This window comes from Herpailurus yagouaroundi, unplaced genomic scaffold, assembly GCF_014898765.1.
Source record: "Herpailurus yagouaroundi ecotype Mexico unplaced genomic scaffold, PumYag 100, whole genome shotgun sequence".
NCBI lineage: Eukaryota > Metazoa > Chordata > Mammalia > Carnivora > Felidae > Herpailurus > Herpailurus yagouaroundi.
In genome coordinates, this window is record NW_024412391.1 from 46,278,528 (window position 1) to 46,292,913 (window position 14,386).

Below are 14,386 nucleotides of genomic sequence, written 5' to 3' on the forward strand. Positions count from 1 at the left end.
GCCTTAGGGACACTACTACTTATATTTTAGTTAACATCACTGACATCTCTAAATCAGTTTGAAACAACTAAAATATCTTTTACGATAGATGTACAGCCACAACTCACCTTGAAAATAATTTTTACCTATTACAGTCACTAGCAATCTGGTTCATTAAAAAAAAAAAAAAAAAGGTTGTTTTGGGCAATAACAATCCCGTAACAATAGCAGAGTACAACATACAGATGGATCTCTAGACTATATTGGTAGGTGGAAAATGCAGGCAGACTACCGTATATAATAAGAGACTTTTTATGTAAGAAATAGGGGAGAAAGGATACACACATATACATACTTGCTTATATTAAAAACAAATAGTGAAAATGGCTACCTTTGTAGGTGGGTGTGTAGAGGACAGAGAAAAGCTAGATTTTTCTGTTAAGATTTACTTTAGAACTATTAAATGTATAGAATGATACAACAGAATTAAATTCACATGAAAAAAAGAACAATACCTGAAAATAAAAAGCAAAATGAAATAAACCAGTGTTTTAAGTTGATGGTTTAACTACACAGAAAGGAATTATTTCAGTAACGTTAAAATTAAATAATACCCACTGGAATAGATCTTAGGAAAAACTTTTTTAAAAGCCCAAAACTTAAAAGTTTTCAATAATCATACTATTGACATTAATACTGTTACTCAGAAATCATATACATAGTCGGTTCTCAGTTTATATGTAAAGTAAGAAATTATGTTATCAGGAACCAATATTTTCAGCATAAGAAAAATGACAAATACAGAGTCAAAGAAGTAAAATAATGTAAAGTTTAAATTGGAACCATCAAATTGAACTAATGATGTGTGTTTTCTGAAAAAGGAAAATATATTTCCTATATCTGGCCACTGAAAAGGCCTAGAAATAATGAGTAACTAAGTTGAATGCACAACTTTAGTACCTATATCGTCTCTAAATACCATTTCCCACTAAAAGGAACCAGGGATTTTGGATGGCTGGTTCCAGGTCTGGGCCAATAAATGTGTAAGAAACCTGGAACAGTTTGTTGTACTAGAAAGAAAAGAGTCGTCAAAGATTATTGGGGTTGTGTTAAAAAGACTCAGAAGACAAACTGAATATTCCCATGAGCTAAACATAGGCCAATTTAAACATCAAAACGCATGGTAAGTAGAGGCACCTAGGCGGCTCTGTCAGTTAAGTGCCTGACTAGATTTCAGCTCAGGTCATGATCTTATAGTTGTGAGATCAAACCTAGTGTCAGGCTTGTGTTAAGCATGGAGCCTCCTTATGATTCTCTTTTTCCCTCTCTCTCAAAATATATAAACATTAAAAAAAAGAGTAATAACTAAGTACACAGAGAGGAAGTATTTCAAGGGACTTTAAACACAGTGATTTGACTGTATATATTCAGGGGATAAACCCTAAGGACAAAAAAAAAAAAAAAAAACCAAAACAGTTCATGGTAATCATACCCCGTAGTGTCAGTATACTTATTCTCACACTGCTGTGTGTGTACTGTGTGATTAGGTAAATGAGCAATTATATGATTTTAGGTCTAACATTCCCAGTGTTTTTGAGAACTGGGATACTCAGGGTAGGGGAATGGAGATATACATATAAAAGAGGTTAAATAAAAACCTTGTAATTCTGAATTTGAATGGGAAGTTTCAGTATGAATTCGTGACATAGTTTGCTTCAGACATACAACAGAAAAACATATATCCTACCTCTGTCTACCTGAAAAGTATAGCTAGAAACAATGATCAATCTTGTGACAATGTACACCCCTAGTATTATTGTCTTAAAACACCATTTACCCTAAAAGGAACCAGAGCTTCTTGAAGAAACAGCTGATGCCTGGCCTAGAAAAGGAAATGTACAAGAGGAGCCTGGAATATCTGTCATACCAGATAGCAAGGAAGCTATCAGAGACTATTGGGCTCATGAAATAAGGTCTCAAGGGCCAACTTGAATAAGCTCCTATTGGTCATAGATGGGGCAATTTGAGCATCAGTAAGAACAATAACTGTGATAGAGTAACCATATCAAAAACTCATATCATGTGCTCATAATCAAACTAAAAAAACAAACAAACAAAAACCCTTATTTGATCACCTGTTGCCTCTGGGGGCTCTTAAGGAACAAATCCATTATTCTGAAAAGTGACCCATAAAAAGGAAAGTATCAACATATACCCTGACCTTCCTATTTGAACTCTATTTCAGAGTAATCAACTAGTTGATAAGGAAAAGTTATTTCTTAGAAGAGCTCTAGTTTATAAATTCATAAAGAATGACAAACTTTGAATACTACCATTTTACAATCCCTGAAATAAGTGATCCAGGCAAAGATGAATAAAACTTGCTGAAATCATTAGGTAAAAAGCTACTACTTCATAGACTGGGCTAAGGACATTTGAACACACTGAGCATTCTTATCACAAAAAGAGCACCTTTAATATGCCTCATAATGTAACAAAACAGGAAGTATTACTTATTAATTATTCTTGAGAAATAAAAGTGAACCTATATCTGATCCATCAGTTCACAGGAAATACAAGGAATAGAGGGAAATGACACAATGGGGACAGAACTGGTGAAAATCTAGACTCTGGAGCACTCTATAGAATAACTGACTTCATTTTTTGAACAACTAAATCAGAAGGTTACGAGAGAGGAGAGGGAGGGAAGGAGTGAGAATTTACAGATTAGAATGGAATAAAGTGATGTCTACTGCCAGCTAAGATGTAGTAACAGATATTTGACTAACCCTCTTGTCTCACAATGAAAACAGACAGAATGTACAGAAAAGCAGTTTTTAAGACCTCATGCATGAGGCAACAAAAGACTGATATTTCAGAGAAGCAGAAAACAAATGAAGTGAGCCCTATGACCACCCCAGCTTACTGTCTTGAAAGACTTTCTAGGCTGCAGCACACAAGGTAGAACCCAGGAGGAGCCTACCCAACATTCTGAGTTGGGACAGAGCTGAGAGCCCAGGGAAACCAAGGGGGCAAGAAGTTCTCAGGAAAGAATACCTGAACAGAATAGCAGCATGGAGAGAGAACTTCAGAGACTTGCAAAGACCCATCCCCTTCCAGCATTCAGCTATATACCAATTAGGGCAGTGTAAACCTACCTGAGGCCGCCAAAGAACCACCAGAAAAAATGAGAGGTACTCAAGTTGAGCCAGGAACAGGACCTCTTCTCATCAGGCAGCACAGAAAACCTCGATGCACAAGCCACTCGGAAGAGCCCTCAAATGGTCTTGCCTCACAGGTGAACAATAACTGCCCATAGATCAAGAACTATTCTGGTCCTACCTAACACATTTTAAAAGCAAGACCTGAAAGGAACAAACTGTTTCCCAACAAGTGCATCTCAGAACAAAGCTCACAATGCCTGAAAGCAGCAGGAAAATAGGACCAATGTGAGAAGAAAAGTCATTCAAGTCAAAACTGATCCAGAACTGACATAAATGTCAGAATTAGTAAACAAGGACATGAAAACACCTATTATATTTCAGATATTCAAAAAGTGAAGCAGAAACATAGAGAAGCCTGAAAAAGAACAAAGCAGAGTAACACTACATGATTTCAAGGCTTATCAGCAACAGCGTGGGAAGAGAGAGATGCAGTGGAAAGGAAGGATTCTGAAGGGGCACAAGGGCATCTTTGGAGGCAATGGACATGTCTATTATCCTGACTGTGATGGCTTTATGGGTATATACATATGCCCAGACTTACCAAGTGGTACACTTTTAGTACGTAAAGTTTATTGTAAGTCAGTTATCTTTTGATTAAACCGCAGGGGTGGGTGGGGGGGAAGAAGTTTAGAAGACATCAAGTAAATGAAATGTGTTGATCTTGTTTGGATCTGATTTGAATAAATCAACTGTAAAAAAAATTCTAACTCTTGGAGAAATTCAAATATGGATGGTATATTTGATGATATTAAAAGTTGCTCTCAGGGCTCCTGGGTGGCTCAGTCGGTTGAGCATCCAACTTCAGCTCAGGTCATGATCTCATGGTTTGAGGGTTCAGCCCCACATCAGGCTTTGCACTGACAGTATGGACCCTGCTTCGGATTCTTGGTCTCCCTCTCTCTCTCTCTGTTCCTCTCCTACTCGCACTCTCTCTCAAAAACAAATAACCATTAAAAAAAAAGAAGTTGCTCTTATTAATTTTTTTTGTGTTAATGGTGTTATGGTTATGTTTAAAAAAACCTTTATGTTTTAGAGATAGATACTGAAATATTTACTGCTGACATATCAAAGATTTGCTTTAAAATAATCCAAGTAAGGGAGGAAATGAAGAAAGGTCTAATTAAAACACAAATGGCATGTATTATTGAAGCTAGGTGATGGGCATATGGGAGTTCATTTTTTTTCCTCTTTTGTATATATTTTAAGTTTCCTATAATATGAAGAGAGAGAGAAGGAAAACAAAAGAAAACATGCAACAAAAACTAAAAGTCAGAACCTACTACCAGTAGTAAACCTTATGATGAATATGCTTGTTAATGGTCTTGGAGCCTTTTCCTCATTGGTAAAATGAGAGACGGATTAATATGCATATTTTAGTACTGTTCCCTTTCACTTACATAGAGGAAACAAACTTGTGTTTTATGTATGTATGTATGTATGTATGTAAAGCTTATTTATTTATTTAGAAAGAACCAGTGGGGGAGGGGCATGAGGGGCACGGGGTGTGTGTGAGGGCGGAGACAGAGGATCCAAAGCAGGTTTTGTGCCATCAGCAAAGAGCCTGATGGGGGGCTCGAACACACAAACCATGAGATCATGACCTAAGCTGAAGTCAGATGCTTAACCGACTGAACCACCCAGGAGCCCCTAAAGCCACACTGTCCCAGATCCTAGTGACATCTCATGAATGAATTTTTATTCTGTAATATATCATATATTTATTTCGTGAATATGATTGGAATAAAAGGTGTCCAAAATAAAACAGAAAAAATCTTAGGAAGAAAATAATATTGTTAGCCTGAAAAGAACTGCTCACCGTCAAAAGCTTAGTAGTGATGCCAGCGTCCACCACTGCCTTGTGCATGGCACGTAACGTCTCTAGTTCTGGAGCAGCAATAAATACAACATAGGGCATGAACTCGGATGTCCTCAGCACTTTCAAGGCCTGTGTAGAAGAACAATTACAAACCAACTTAGATGGGATTAGAATTTATGTTATCCTTTAATATATACTAAATGCTAAATAGTCTATCTGCCCTCTCACTAAGGATTAAGGCTGTAAATTAATACTTGCCCCCTTCTATCTTTTTGATTCCATACAGTACTTTCTCAGTGATCCAGTAACTATGTTCTGACCTCAGTCACATTACTCTTTAATCCTTTTGAACAAAGTAATTAAAAAATCATCAAGAATGATGTAAATGCTTTATGTTATTTGTAGAATTCTGTTAATATTGAAAAAGCAGAAATAATCTCAGTGTCTATTGAGAGTGGTATATAAATTAATATACATTTGTACTATGCAGCAATTACAAACAACTAAAAACAAAAGCTCTACAGTAACTCATATGAAAACATTTTCAAGAGATACTGTTTAATGAAAAAAACTAAAGAATCTGTATAGAATTTCCTATTTATATAAAAAAATAGCCCATTAAAATTATAGATATATCTGTATTTAAGGTATATAAAATGACAAAGATATACACTGAACTAAATAATTATCTCTGAGTAGGGAAGTTAGGTGGAGTTGAATGTGGAGGGGTGGGAAGGGGTTGGTGAGAAAGACAGGGAATGAGAATGAAGAGATTGTTGTGTGTGAATATGTGTGTTGGGTGGGAAGGGGTGTGACTTTAATCTTTTATTCTTTGTGTTGCAGCTTTGTTGAAAATTTAAAATTAACATTTCCTAACACATGCATTTATATATTACTTGAACAAGTAAGTAAATACTAAACTATCAAGTTCTATTGCTATACAAGCCTCTATTGGCGAACTGATCAGAAATTATCATGTGGATGCATGATAAAGTTCTCTATCACCACCCTCACAATTTGAAAACAAAACAAAACAAAAAACCCCAAAAAACAAAAAACTCCACAGAAATCAAAATTTTAAAAACAGTTTTGGAATCCATGCAGCTTACTTGTGGGTTGACATCCAAGATGCAAGTTCGTCCAGTTTGGACAACTTCAAGAATAGAATCAATTTTGGTTCCATAGAGATTTCCTTCATATTCCCCATGTTCCAAATATTTTCCAGCTTTAATATCTGCTTCCATCTCAGAACGTGACACAAATTTATATGCCTGACCATCTTTTTCATCTTCCCTTGGTTTCCGTGAAGTAACTAAAATAATGTTGAGAATTTATACAAAGATGCAAAGTATTAAAATTGAGACTAAAATGCACAGGTAGCTTAGGATTTTTACATTTAGTGCAGGGTTTGGCAAATTATGGCCTACGGCCAAATCTGTTCTGCTTCTTATTTTTGTGAATAAAATTTGATTAGACCACAGCTATGGTTCATTTATTACCTAGGGTTTCATTCATTTCACAATTGTGTAGCAGTTTGTGACAGAGAATAGACGGCCTGCCAGGCCTAAAATATTTACTATGTGGCCTTGAATTAAAAAGTTTGCTGACCCATGGGGTACCTGGGTGGCTCAGTCGGTTAAGTGTCCAACTTCTGCTCAGGTCATGATCTTGTGGTTAATGGGTTCAAGCCCTGCAGCAGGCTCTGCACTGACAATGTGGAGTCTGCTTGGGATTCTCTGTCTCTCCCTCTCGCTCTGCCCCTCCCCTGCTCTCACTCTCTCTCAAAATAAATAAATGTAAAAAAAAAAAAAAAAGTTTGCTGCCCCTTGACCTACAAGACTGTTTAAAGAGGTAGTCCCCCATATACAATTTATATTCAAAAAAATGTGCTTTATAAAGTCAGCTTGAAACTCAAAATTATTTCCTAGAAGCAGAGCCCTAAATTTAAATTCTTAATTATAATGAATCCTACTAACTATGAGGTATATTGTAGGCGAATATCTTTTCCAGCTGCCACCAGCACTCCCCTTCTTAAGGAATATCAATTATATTCTTTCTTTACGCTTGAACATTTCCTAATTGAGTGCCCAACAAGTGAGCAAAATTCTATTTTTAGTTCGTATTATCAATCTTCTGAAATGCAGTTTTACCCACAAATTATCTATCCTCTTTCTCACCCTAATACCAAACCTTTCTTTGGGCTTCCTGCTTACTGATAATCTGAAATGTTAATTGTTTGTTTTGTACCTCGGTGGTGGATCTAGCCAACACTTGATATTATTATGTTCTATTAACTTACTCTACTTTAACCTAAAGTGTTTTCTTCTGAGAGAATAACAGTGGATAGACCAAGTCAAAATTTATAGGATGCTTTTGCTTGATATTTTAGAGTTCTGAATACTTCCAGGGATATAAACTCCTTTGCAACTTGGGCTAGCCTAGGAAAAGATATTCTCTTTAAAACTATTGCAAAGATGCAGAGTTAGTGTGTGTATGTGATTTTTCCAGTTTAGCCTTCACCTAGTTTTGGCTAGATTATATATAAAAAGTATTCTTTTACTAATCAAGTACTTACACGTAGATTATCTGATGAGATCATCAAGCACATGTAATTAAAAAGTAATCCAGATTAAAAGTTGACAGTACTTTGACTACTTATAATACCCATAAGCACATCAAGAAAACTTTGATAAGAACAGAATGAAATTCAAATACAAGCTCAATAATAAGGGTCTAATTCATAAATGACGTCATTAAGTACAACAGGACTCCCTTTCTTCTCCCGTTGTTTTCTGGCTCAGCCTTGAAGATGATGATCCCAGACAACTGTGGAGAGCATTTATAAAGTAACTTCAAGATCTTCAAGATGCTATGATGGCATTTCATATTAAAAAATATGTGACGCCTAAGGTTTCTGAAATTATTCACCAAAGGTAGTATGAAAAAACTTCTAAAGCAATTTTAAACTCCCCAAATACATACATACTAGGACTTAGCTCAGTATTTGTGAAGGTAATTTTAGAAGAGTACTATTTTTGGGTGAAGCTCTACAGTGAAACCGTATATAGGAATGTACTACTTGAAATAAATATGTATAGGTGCATATATTGCCCCCATTGCCACCTCCAATGTGTTGAGGGAATCTTAATTCTTGGCAAAATGTTTTTAGTTTACAAGCAAATATTAACTATAATCCCATTCTCTAGTGAAAACTAGAAACAAAAATCTAACAAAACCCAGCAACAATACTGCCACATATTTAAGTCCCTTTCCATTCCCAGGACAGAGAAATTAGAATGGGGTGACTTTACTACAAATGATTCCTTAGGCTTATATACTAAGCAAACAAGTAATGTGATTTCTTAGAATTTAATTGTATGGCAAAATTCTAAATTTTTACAGCTCTTCAAATGAGAGAACAATCAACAAAGTAACATTTTTGGTGTTGTTAAACTCAAGATGTCAATGTTAAAGAGCAAACTTGATTCAGAAGGTAGCCCATCCCCCTGGATTAATAATTTTTTCTATTTTATTTTAGGATCATTTAATATATAAAGAAAAATCAACTTAATATAATGCCAGCGTTTACCTCCTTCCCTATGAGACTTTCTCGTCCATACCACATGACAATATGCAGCACAATACTATATACCAGGAATTAGGCAAACTTGTCATAATTTTTTGGTGTTTCTTTTTTGTGTGGATTGTGAGATGTAAAAAGAAAAACAAAAAACAAAACAAAAAAACAAAACTAAGCTAGACATTTCTATTCGGATTCTTTGCCCATTTCTGAACTGGTTTATTTTGTTGTTGTTGTAGGATTAATATTTACTATACATATATACATATGTATATATGTATAGTAAATATTAATAATAATAAAATATATGTATATATACATATGTATATATATACACACATACATACATAATACATACATATAATGACTTGTGGGGAAAAGCTCATGATATAATTTCATTCATCAAATATTTGTTGGGTGTATACTATGTGCTAGATCCTATTCTAGGGTCTACAGCAGTACAAAAGACAGAGCAGCTCTCTGTTCTCATGGGGGGACATATTCTTGAATGTGGAGAGAGTGAGCAGTCAAATGACAATTTAAGTGTAAAACACAACCACTAAGTACTGGGGAGGCTATTTTAGATTGCATGGTCAGTAAAGGCCTCTGAGAAGGTGAGATCTGAATAAAAACTAAAATTCAAGCATTTGAAGATCTGGGAGGCAGTGTTCCACGCTAAGGGATCAACAAGAACAAAAAGTTGTGAATGATAAGTTTAAGTAAGGAGTCTGAAGAAAAGAAAGAAGTGTGTTAAGTAGGGAAAAAAGTAGGTGAATTTTATATAAATAATATAGTCACAATTCTGTGGTTAGTAGTAAGTTTAACTGTGTTCTCTATACTTATAAGCAAAATGCTGAATAAAATTTTTTTTTTTTTTTGGTAGTCTTACAGTATCCCTCAAGTCCCAAGTAGATGCTACAATGCCAAGGATCTACAGCTTCCTCTTTCAGGGTTTACCAAAAAGTGGCCAACATGGTCCTAGGATCGTCTGCTCACCTGCCTCTGTCTAATATATACTCAGAAAGAAGTCACTGACATTATGAATCATAGGTTCAGGGCAGAACGCTTTATTTTCTTCTCCTTTGCCCCACAGTAAAATGATTCTCCCTGGGGAATTGTGAAAGCCCATGAGACACATCGTAGAAGTGGAGCGACTTGTACTCCCACTGTCTGGCAAAGCAGAAATGCGCTTCCTGTGGGCTGTGTGTGTAGGGATGTGTGTGTATTCAAAAGATAGCCTGGCCTGAACTTTTCTGAAGGTATCCTGCACAGAAAGACAAAATGAAAGGTAGAGAACCAAGCAAAAGAGAATATGAGATACAGGAATGGAGCTTGGCATGGGTCTCAAGGGGACAGCTGGAGATCATAATAGCCTGGCCAGGGAATTGCAAAGTAGAGAGGTCTTTACAGAGTCTCCAAAGAACCTAGCTACAAATAGGCCTCAAGGAAGAAAAGAGTATTCAGACATTTGTGACATAAAGAACTCTAGTCCCCAAAAGGCAAGATTTTACAGGACAGCCCTTTTATTCTCACTTCTTCTGCCCTGACCCTGAAAACCAGACACAGCAGGCAGGATATGAAGGGAGAATAATAGAACAAACTATACCCTTCCCTTCCCAATGTAGGTCCTAAGCCAAGAGTCAGGAATGAGCTGTAAGGAAAGGAAAAATAGTGAATTGGATGCAACACTGAAGTTTTGAATTGGAGTAGCCTTATTTTTTTTCCATACCCAAAATAAAATCTTATTTGACAAAATGACATAATTCTCATAACTGCAAGTGACTAGAAAGTTATAGAATCTCCCAGGGGACTGAAGGAAAAGAAGAGAGAAAGAAGATCTGATAGTGCATGTATGAAGTCAGGGACTGGATGAAAATAAAGCTCTTTCCTATTTGTGCTCCCAAAGAGCTCAGCCATCCAACAAACCAGTTAGTTATATGCTTGCCAGAAAAAATTAGTCGGGTGACCTAACTTCCTAAAGGTACTAGGAAATGAATGTGTATTCAAACCATGTGAGAAGGGATTTTAGTGGACTGATAGCTGTTTCCCCAAATTCAGGAAAAGATTTTAAATTAATGAATTATTGATGGATGCTAAAACAATTGGGTAAAAGTTTCCTGAGGAGAATACTTACACAGTTTCAAAGTATTTTTGAACCCATTACTTATCAATAACAAATGGGAGAAAAATTATCTTTTACAGTGAAGAAATCAGACATCACCTAAATCAATAATCAAAGTTAACATCATCAGTAATGGGACATATTGACAAGATGTACCTCCAGATGTGATGTTCAGAGAAGGATAAAACATGACTTCTGTTTTTCTAGTAACAACAATGCATGACCAGAACCTAATCACAGGGAAACAATCAGGTGAACTCCTAGTGGGGATCATTTACATTAAATGGATAAAAGACTCCAAATAAAAGGCAGAGGCTGGCAGAATGGATTAAAACAAATAAACAAAACAAAAACCATAATCCAACTATATGCTGTCTCCAAAAGACACACTTTAGATTCAAAGACACAAATAGGTTGAAAGTTAAAAAAAAAAAAAAAAAAAGGAAAAATACCCCATACAAACAATAACACAAATACACCTGGAATGCCTATACATATGCCACACAAAATAAACCTAAAGACAAAGACTGTCACTAGAGACAAAGAAGAACATTTTATAATGATAAAAGTGTGAATCCATCAAAAGAATTTAAAAATTACAAACATATATGCATCTAACAACAGACCTCCCAAAACACATGCTGCAAAAACTGACAGAATTGAAGGGAGAAATAGTTAAATCAATAATATTTGGAGACTTCAACACCACACTTTGAATAATGGATAGAACAAATAGGAAGAAGATCAACAAGGAAATAAAAGGCTTAAATAATACTATAAACCAACTAAACATAACAGACATCTGTAGAACACTCTACCCCAAGATAGCAGAATACACATTGTTCCCAAGAGTACCTGGAACATTCTTCAAAACAGACTGTACCTGAGGTTATAAAGCCAGTCTCAATGAATTTAAAAAAAGTGAAATCATACACTATTTTCTGACCACAATGGCATGAATTGGAATTCAGTAACAGAAGAAATTCAGGAAATTAACAAATACATGGAAATTAAACAATATGTCCTTAACAACCAATGGGTCAAATAGGAAATCACAAGTGTAAATAGAAAACACTTTGAGATAACTGAAAACAAAAACACAACACCAAATATTGGGAGATGCAGCAAAGCAGCTGCTTCTAGGAAACTTTACAGCTGCAAATGCCTACTTCAAAAGAGCTCAACCCAATAACCTAAACTCTACCCAAAGAAAATGAAAAAAATAGCAAACTAAACCCAAAATAAGAAGGAAAGAATAAGGGCTATAACAAAAATTAATGAAATAGAGGATAGAAAATCAATACAGAAAATCAACAAAAGCAAATGTTGGTTTTATGAAAAGAACACCAAAAGTGATAAGCCTTTAGAAAAACTAAGAAGAGAGAGGAATCAAATTACTGAAATCAGGAATAAAAGAGGGGGTATTACCATGAATGCTGCAGAAATTCTGAAACTGATTAAAAAGAAATATAAAATCTCAGTAGACCTACAACATAGAACAAGACTGAATCAGTAGTCAAAATCTACAAAAATAACCCCAGGATGGCTTCAAGGGTAAAGTCTATGAAACACTTAAACAAGAATTAACATCAATCCCTTACAAACTCTTCCAAAAACAAAAAACAAACAAACAAAAAAAAAAAACAGAAGAAAAAGGAACACTTCCCAACTCAGCATATGAGTCCAGCATTAGCACAATTATCAACATTAGCCAATGTCATGAGAAATGAAATCTAGAGACTAGTACCTCTTATGAATATAGGTGCACAAATACTCAACAAAATACTAGCAAACTGATTCTAGAAGCATATAAAAAGGATTATACACTACAACTAATTGGGATTTACCACAGGAACACAATGTAAAAGACTAAAAAACAAAACTCATATTATTGTCTCAATAAACAAAGAATAAACATTTGGTAAAATCCAGTACTTTCTCATGATAAAAAAAAAAATCAATAAACTAGGAATAGAAGAGAATTTCTCCAACCTGAAGAAGGTTATCTACAAAAAACCCAGAGCTAACATCATACTTAGTGATGAAAGAGGTATCCCTCTAAGATCATGAATAAAATAAGGATGTCCATTTTTGCCACCTCTATTCCATACTGCACTGGAGATTCTAATCAGGGCAATTAGACAAGAAAAAAAAAATAAATGACAGCCAGTTTAGAGTAATAAGGAACACTATATTTGCAGATGACATAATCTTGTGTATAGAAAATCCCGAGAAATTTGCAAAAAAATAATTATAATAAATGAATTCAGCAAGGTTGAGGGATACAAAACTAATGCACAAAAATCAGCTGCATTTCTATACACTTGTAATAAACAAGTTGAAAAGGAAATTAGGAAAATGGCTTTTATTATAGAATCAAAAAGATTAATATACTTAGGAATAATTTGACAAAAGCAGCATAAGACTTGTACACTGAAAATTACTGATATTATTGAAAGAAATTAAAGAAGAATAAACTAAAGTGTTTACAGAGCTATCCCCAGAATGCTGAAGACATTGAGGACTTTGAAGCAAGAAGCTAAAAATTTGAGTTGGGGGTATAATTGTGCATTTGGAGCAGGTCAATCCATATCCTCTCCCTCTTTATCTTGTGAAAGAACACTCTCAGCAGAGGGATATCTGAAAACTCTTCCCTGGAGAAATCTAACAGCTCCCTCCAAAAATATCTTATGCCCACTTTTTGACTCCCCAAACAAAACAGTTGTCTCCTTGCCCATCTCATAAATAAAGCTCAGCCATTTGCCAAGACTTGCTCAAGTATATAGAGCTTCCAATCAGTTTTAACACTTACTTTTAAGTATGGATGTACATCCAAGGATCAGTACCTAAAAGAAAAAATCCTCTAGCATAAAAGGGAAAACACACACAAACATAACACAAGCAGAAAAAGTAACCTGGAGGAAAGCAGAGATAATTTGGCCTATAGAAAAAAAAAAAAACCTAAAAAAAGAATACACTATTTACTATTCTTAGAGATACACAAGATAAACAAACAGACAATGCTGTGGAAAAAACAACCACCAAGAAATAGAAAATCCTAAAATGAAAAATATGATTACTTGTGATAAAACACTGAGGGAACAGAACAAAGAACTCACGGTAATCTTTTAAAGAGTAGAATAAAAAGATAAAGGGATAGACAACATGATATAAAAGAGATTGAGAAGATGAATCCAGGATGTTCAACATTCAACTAACAGAAATTCTAGAAAACATGAACAGAGAAAATATGGAGAAATCATCCAAGAAATAATAATTTCCCAGAATTGAGGGACATGAGTCTCTAGTCTGAAGAACCCACTAATCATCAGCACAATGAATAAAAAAAGATGCACACAGGGGCGCCTGTGTGGCTCAGTCGGTTGAGCGTCCGACTTGGGCTCAGGTCATGATCTTGCGGTTCATGAGTTTGAGCTTGGCATCGGGCTCTGTGCTGACAGCTCAGAGCCTGGAGCCTGCTTCGGATTCTGTGTCTCCCTCTCTCTCTGACCCTCCCCTGCTCAACTCTCTCTCTCTCCCTCAAAATAAGTAAACATTTAAAAAAAAATTATAAAAAAAAAAGATGCACACAAAGGCACAGCATTATTAAATTTCAAAATACTGAAAAACAACAGAATGAAACAAACAAAAGACCCTGAATATCT

General features: G+C 35.3%; 1 protein-coding gene across 4 annotated transcripts in view; it reads right to left on the minus strand.

Annotated features, from left to right (window-relative positions):
* The window catches only part of PALS2 (protein associated with LIN7 2, MAGUK p55 family member), a 109,179-nt gene that overhangs the window by 5,367 nt on the left and 89,426 nt on the right, over positions 1-14,386 (minus strand). For all 4 annotated transcript variants that reach the window (XM_040472422.1, XM_040472421.1, XM_040472423.1 and 1 more), the window contains 2 exons: positions 6,129-6,331; positions 5,020-5,148 (listed from right to left, as the gene is read on the minus strand). In XM_040472422.1, coding sequence (XP_040328356.1) covers positions 5,020-5,148; positions 6,129-6,331 — 332 coding nt within the window. The remainder of the gene's footprint in view (positions 1-5,019; positions 5,149-6,128; positions 6,332-14,386) is intronic.